At 50.5% G+C, this 6,643-nt stretch overlaps 1 protein-coding gene across 1 annotated transcript; it reads left to right on the top strand.

Annotated features, from left to right (window-relative positions):
- On the top strand, window positions 1–3,696 carry LOC119253184 (class I histocompatibility antigen, Gogo-OKO alpha chain-like). The gene is made up of 7 exons (XM_054698175.1): window positions 1–81; window positions 387–665; window positions 841–1,116; window positions 2,148–2,423; window positions 2,544–2,645; window positions 2,924–2,956; window positions 3,086–3,696. Exons 1-7 carry the CDS (start codon window positions 18–20, stop codon window positions 3,100–3,102), a joined length of 1,047 nt encoding a protein of 348 aa, XP_054554150.1. The 5' UTR covers window positions 1–17; the 3' UTR covers window positions 3,103–3,696.
- The last annotated feature ends 2,947 nt before the right edge of the window (window positions 3,697–6,643 follow it).

Raw genomic sequence — 6,643 nt, 5'->3', positions numbered from 1 at the left:
GAGGCCAGTCCTGGGGGATGGGGGGCGCAGCCCTCCTGCTCCTGCTCGCGGTGGCCGCGGCCCCGAGGGAGACCCGGGCGGGTGAGTGCGGGTCGGGAGGGGACAGGGCGCTCCCAGAGGCGGGAGCGAGGGCGCGGGCGGGCGTGGGAAAGGCGCGACCTCGCCGCCGCCCTAGTTGTCCCCCCACCTCGGCCCCGCCCCGTCCTGGCCCCTTTCCGTCCCCCGAGACCCCAGCCTCCTCTGGCCCCCCGAGTCCGGCCATTTCGTCCCGCAGCCGCTTTTCGGTCTCACTCGTCTTTCACCCACTTTCTGTCTCGTGGGCGCCCCCCGGGACTCGAGCCCCCGAAGGGGAGAAGAATAGCCCGGGTCTCCCCTCCCGCCCCCAGGCTCCCACTCCCTGAGGCTTTTCGCCACCGCGATGTCCCGGCCCGGCCTCGGGGAGCCCCGGTATATCTCCGTGGGCTACGTGGACGACACGCAGTTCGGGAGTTTCGACAGCGACTCTCCGGGCCAGAGCGCGGAGCCGCGGGCGCCCTGGGCGGAGCAGGTGCGGCAGGCGGACCAGGACGACTGGGACAGGAAGACGCAGATCACAAGGGAGCGCGTACTGTGGTACCGAGCGCAGCTGGACTCCCTGCGCGGCCTCTACAACCAGAGCGAGACCGGTGAGCTGGCGCGGGTCCGGGCCGGGTCAGCACCCCCATCCCCACGGACGGGGGTCGCTCAGGGTCTCCCCCTCCAGGCTTCTCTGCAACCGGCCCGGGAACAGCCCGCGGGACTTTCACCCCGTTTCATTCTGTTTAGTTTATTCCCGGCGGGGGTGGGCGCGGGCGGGGACAGGCTCTCACACCTTCCAGAGGATGTCTGGCTGTGACTTGGGGCCCGACGGACGCCTCCTCCGCGCGTACAGACAGTTCGCCTACGATGGCGCGGATTACCTGGCCCTGAACGAGGACCTGCGCTCCTGGACCGCGGTGGACATGGCTGCTCAGATCACCCGGCGCCAGTGGGAGGCCCAGGGTGAGGCAGAGAGATTCAGAGACTTTGTGAAGAACAAGTACTTGAGCTTGCTGCACACATTCCTGGAGTACGGGAAGGAGACTCTGCAGCGCACGGGTAAGAGGGGCCTGGAGGCCTCCCGGTCCCCCCCTGCCTGGAGTCACTGCGGGAAATGAGTCCTCTCTCTAGTCCCGAGAGGGGGGACTCCCCTGGGTTTCATGTTCTGCACTAGAGAGACCCCCAGAGACTCCTGCTTCTCCTGAAGGACAGTGAAGGGATCCCGTCTCTCCTGAGAAAGACAGACAGTCCCTGACCTCACACGTCACCGGGTCCTTTTGACCAGGGGCCTGTTTGAGAACCACGAGTTTCTCTCTCAGTCTTGTTTCTGGTCTGAGAACATTGTCAGTTATGTGATTCCTGCTTTTCTGTGTCGTTCACCTTCCACCCAGGTCAGGAATAAAAAGTCTGTGTTCCACTCCCTCTGCTTCATCCTACCCTGGGCTTTCCTCCTCATTCTAGAACTTTCTAAGGAATATGAGAATCGCACAGATTCCCCAGATTAGCCTGTTTTTTTACACTTTATGCTTCTTGCTGTTACAGGGCAAACCCCGATATAAAATGGGGTTTCCTGACTGTGGGTCCTCACCTGCACGCTTAAAGGGGACTTATGAATGCTAACTTGCAGACACACACAAGAGGTTGATGAAAGGTTTATTTACACAGGAAGGGGAAATGTGAAATGAATAACTCAGGGAGAAAAAGAGGGAGATAAGTTCGTAAACGTGACCTAACCGTTCTGCTGACCTGGGATCCCAGTGACCCACAGAGGTGGCGAAAACCTAGCACGCTTCATGGCCAAGCCAGAGACTCCCGGCCACATGACCAGTTAAATACCCAAACGGAGAGCCCAGTTGCTTAACTCCACTCTCGGGTCCTCCCAACCTTCCCTTTGGTGATCATGGGATTTGTAGTTCCCAGTGTCGTGGGGGTGGAGTCCACAAAGCCTGTATGGAGTTTGCTCAGGACATCCTTCACCCCTGTCATTCCTGCCACACCAGTTGTCTTGTCCATTGTGAGGATGGTCTCATGAGGATTCCTCAGTGTCCATGGTGGAAACACAAAGTGAGTTTTCTGATTTACCACCTCAGATCCCCCAAAGACACGCATGACCCACCACCCCTCCACTGAACATGAGGTCACCCTGAGGTGCTGGGCCCTGGACTTTTACCCTGCGGACATTGCCCTGACCTGGCAGCGAGATGGGGAGGACCTGACCCAGGAGATGGAGCTGGTGGAGACCAGGCCTGGAGGAGATGGAACCTTCCAGAAGTGGGCAGCTGTGGTGGTGCCTTCTGGAGAGGAGCAGAGATACATGTGCCACGTGCAGCATGAGGGGCTACTGGAGCCCCAAGTCCTGAGATGGGGTAAGGAGGAGAATGTGGGCACTGAGGCTGTTCTCAGGGCCATCAGGAGCCCTTCTGGAGACCTTCAGAGGGTCAGGATAAGGTCTAGGGCTCAGGGTTTGATCTTCCCTTCCCTTCCAGTGCCCCCGCAGTCCTCCATCCCCACCGTGGTCATCATTGCTGGCCTGGTTCTCCTTGGAGCTGTGGTGGCTGCAGCTGTGATGTGGAGGAAGAAACGCTCAGGTAGGGAAGGGACTGGGCAGATTTTGTCCACTGGGTCTTTCAAGTCCCAGGGAGAACTTGCCCTACCTGGTTAATGGGAAGTACCATCTACACATATTTATGGTGCCCAGAGGGCATTTGGTCCAGTCCCCCCTCACCTCCTTTCTTCATTTTTCCCAGTCCTGACCTGGGTCTTTACTCACAGTTCTGGAAACATTCCTGTTCTGCAGGACTAAAATATTCCTTTAGGTCTTCTGACCTGACTGCTCCCTGGTCTCACATGATGTTTCTTCCCACAGGAGGACAAGGAGGAAGCTACACTCAGGCTGCAGGTAAGTGTGGATCAGGGGTTTGATCCCTGAGCCCCTTGGGACAGTGTAAATGGACTCCATGGGGGAGTCACCCTCATCACTCCCTCCTGTGGTCTCATCTCTGACTGGTTCTGTTTTGTTCTCAACCAGGCAGCGACAGTGCCTAGGGCTCTGATGTGTCTCAGCCCCTAAAGCATCTTTTAAAAATGAATGTGATGAGGGGTCCTCCCTGGTGGCGCAGCGGGTTGAGCGCATCTCTGTGAAGGTGTCTGCAGCCTCCGCAGCGCTGGTTCGATTTCCAGCCAGTCTGGGAGAATCCCTCATGGTGAGGCAGAACTCTCTTGTCTCGCCCGCTGCTCTGCTTTCAGTCCATCTGCCTGTTCTGCTCCCCATTCTGTCTCTGGTGAATCATCTCACTTTTCCGCAACTGTGGCTTGTACCCCAGCTCTTGTATAAATAAAAAATTATTTTAAAATGCTGTTCACACCCTGAACAGTACATGGTATTGTGCAGAGTTTGCATTTTCAGTCTCTCCTAGGTGTGAAGGTTTCACTGTTCTTAACTGTGATATTGAGCATTTGTTCGTATTTTTACTTTTCTATGACTACAGTTGCTGTTTGTATGGAAGTTTTGTACATTTTTACAGATGAAGTGCTGTTCATTTATTACACTATTTTTGTCCTTATTAAAATTGGGTTATTTCTTTCTGATCATTGAGTTTTAGGCATTATTTGTAGATACAATCCTTTATCAGATTCGTGATTTGCAAATGTTTCCCCCAACTCTGTGACCTGAACTCCTTTACAGATGGGGAAACAAACACTATTGCCCAGACAGGAGCATGAATATATATATATATATATATATATATATATATATATATATATATATATATTTAGAAGAGAAAAGATAAATTGCTAACTGGTTTTGAGCAGATACTGGCTGACTGGGGTTTTGGGGGTGGAGGGGAATGAAAGGAAGCAAAAGCAAAAAGAAACCAATGAAATCGCATGAAACTAAAAAGCTTCTACATAGTGAAGGGAACTATGAAAAGAGAATATCAAATCAGAGAAACTATTTTCACATCATCAATCCAACAAGGAGTTAACATCCAAAACCCGCAAAGAACTTCAAAACAAGAAAACCCAATCAAAACAGGGGCAAAGGAACTAAATAGGTTACTTTTCTAAAGAAGACACACATGTGACCAACAGGTACATGGATAAATGTTTGTCATCATGTGCTGTCAGGAAAATGCCAAGTAAAACCACAATGAGTTACCACCTCACAGCTGTGAGAATGACCCATTGAAGGGTGTGGAGGAAAAGGAACTCTGGTACATGGTGGGTGGGGATGATGTCTGGTCCTATTAGTGGGCAGAATAAGGGGTTCCCTGGACCCTCAGAACTGCACACTCTACATGGCATCTTCCATACAAACATACAAACATCAGCTACATAAAGACAAAACATACTCTAAAGTGTAAGACCTTCAATAGAAAAGAACTTTAATACAATTAGTATAAAATAGAGAATCAGTGTGCAATAGAGAGAGAGAAGAATATAGTTAGAATAGTTCCCAAGTGAAGCACCCAAAGTTACTGTTTGGCTGGGTAAATGCCCAGCCAAACAGGCTTGGCCCAAAGTAGGCCCACTGGGGCCCGAAGGCCTGCCACAAGGCTAAGGCACCTACTGGCAGAGACCCATGGGACTGGGACAGGAGGGGCCAGGCAAGTTTGGAAGGACAAGAGCAAAGTCGAAATCCACATCAAGGTAACAGCTGCCACTGGCATCGTCCCCATGGGTCTCTCATCCACATTTTTGTCTCATTCCCGTGTCTCTCTCCATGTCCCCAACTCCCTGGCACAAGTCCAAGTGAGAAGCAAGTGTGATTTCTTCTTCACATGTCTTTCTGCACTATGCACCTCCTCCAGTCTTCTTTCCTCATCTTACTCCACATTTTCCTCCTCTTCCTTAGCTTCTCATCCCTGCTCATCTCCAACTTTCCTTGGGTGGGGCAGTAACCTAGAACCTTTCTTTTCTATGGATAGCACATTGGTCCTGCCCCTATGGGAAAAAAAAAAAAAAAAACAACGAAGGTTCCTCAAAATGGACCTGTCACATGGTCAAGCATCCCATTCCTTGGTATTTATCAAAAGAAGGTAAAACACTAATTTCAAGGAATATGCACCTCTCATGGTCACTGCAGCACTATCTACCATAACCAAGAGATGGAGACAACCTAAGTGGCCAACAGCAGATGAGGGGATAAAGAACACAAGCTGTATACACAATGAACAACTGTTCAGCTGTGAGAAAGAGGAAATATTGAATTTGCAACAAAATGGATAGATATGGATGGAATTATGCGAAGTGAAATAAGTTTGAAGAAGAAAGTTACATACTGGATGATTTCATTCATATTTGGAATCTAAAGAAATAAAGCAGGGACAGGTGAAACTAAACCAAAACATACTCTATATATATCACTGCATGTACTTCGGTCCTTCTGCCTGCTCTGCTCCCCGCTCTGGCTCTGGTGAATTCTCTCACCCTCCCACACTTCTGGCTGTACCCAGTGCTTGTATAAATAAATAAATAAATAAATCTTTCTTAAAAATTCTTAAAAATATAAGCTTTATATGTATGACTGCAGAATTGAAGCAATGGGCTGGGGGTAAGCATAGGAAACAAAGTAGGAAGAGGGCCCAATGGACTATGGTGAAGACTATGGGTGCTGTTAGGGTGGGTGTGATGTGGTAACAAACATCTGAAGAAGTGTGACCCTTGTCTCTGAACACATTCAGTGTGTAAGACAGTGTTACCTCAATTGAATAACACAATAAGGAAAAAAGTAAATTATCTCCTCCATCAGTCACTGTTTTTAGAACTTTGCCTTCTCCTCCTCACTGTCATGCAGGGTGAGGGGCTGGTTTCCCATATGGTCAGAGTCAGGAGGTGCAGGGACTTCTGGGGCTGCTTGGACCCCGCTGAGTAGACACTGCAGAGAGGGCGCCTCTGAGGGGACCAGAGACAGAGGGTCAGAGTAACCCCAGTGCTGCGTGAGGATCTGGTTCCCAAGGAGAGGAGAGAGAGAGAGAGAGAGAGAGAGAGAGAGAGAGTGTGAGTATGTGTGTAACAGGAGAGACAAGCTACACAACATAAGATGATGGGAAGTCAATTAACATCAAGCCCCAGAATAAATTAATTCAAATCTCACACAGAGGAAAGAGTGTCAGAACACCATCTCAATAAATACAGTTCCATGCAGAAGCAGCTTCTGAGCAGGACTGAAAAAGCATTGGACCTGTAGAAGAGGAAGAGATTTAGAAATATCTCATGGTTGGCTTGAGGTATAAGGAGCTGGGCAGGACCCCTAGCCCAGCCCTGGACCCTGCTAGGATGTGGTGGCCTCTTCACCCCTGACAGCTCCCTCCCCCAAACCCCAATGTTCATCTCCTTTGGAGTCACCTGTATATGTACATACATGTATATGTACATACATGTATATGTGTAATCCCAGCTTCTTCTTAATTTCCCACCTGTTTGGGGCATTTAGGTGGTTCCCATAGCTTGGCTACTGTAAATAGTGCTGCAGTGGTGACGGTGTTATAGAGCAACCCCGATATTAAACGGGTTCCTGGCTGTGGGTCCTCACCCGCGCGCTTTAAAGGGACTTATGAATACTCTACTACAGACACACACAAAA

The sequence above is a fragment of the Talpa occidentalis genome, unplaced genomic scaffold, assembly GCF_014898055.3.
Source record: "Talpa occidentalis isolate TD23 unplaced genomic scaffold, MPIMG_talOcc4v2.1 talOcc4.2, whole genome shotgun sequence".
Taxonomy (NCBI): domain Eukaryota; kingdom Metazoa; phylum Chordata; class Mammalia; order Eulipotyphla; family Talpidae; genus Talpa; species Talpa occidentalis.
This window is presented reverse-complemented; position numbering and strand designations above follow the sequence as displayed.

What these genes read in the sequence shown, in the direction of transcription:
- LOC119253184 (XM_054698175.1), top strand. Translation starts at nt 18, where the DNA reads ATGGGGGGCGCAGCCCTCCTGCTCCTGCTCGCGGTGGCCGCGGCCCCG. An exon ending in CTACAACCAGAGCGAGACCG is followed by an intron (nt 666 to 840) that starts GTGAGCTGGCGC and finishes GGGCGGGGACAG; the next exon opens with GCTCTCACACCTTCCAGAGG. An exon ending in GTGGAGGAAGAAACGCTCAG is followed by an intron (nt 2,646 to 2,923) that starts GTAGGGAAGGGA and finishes TTCTTCCCACAG; the next exon opens with GAGGACAAGGAGGAAGCTAC.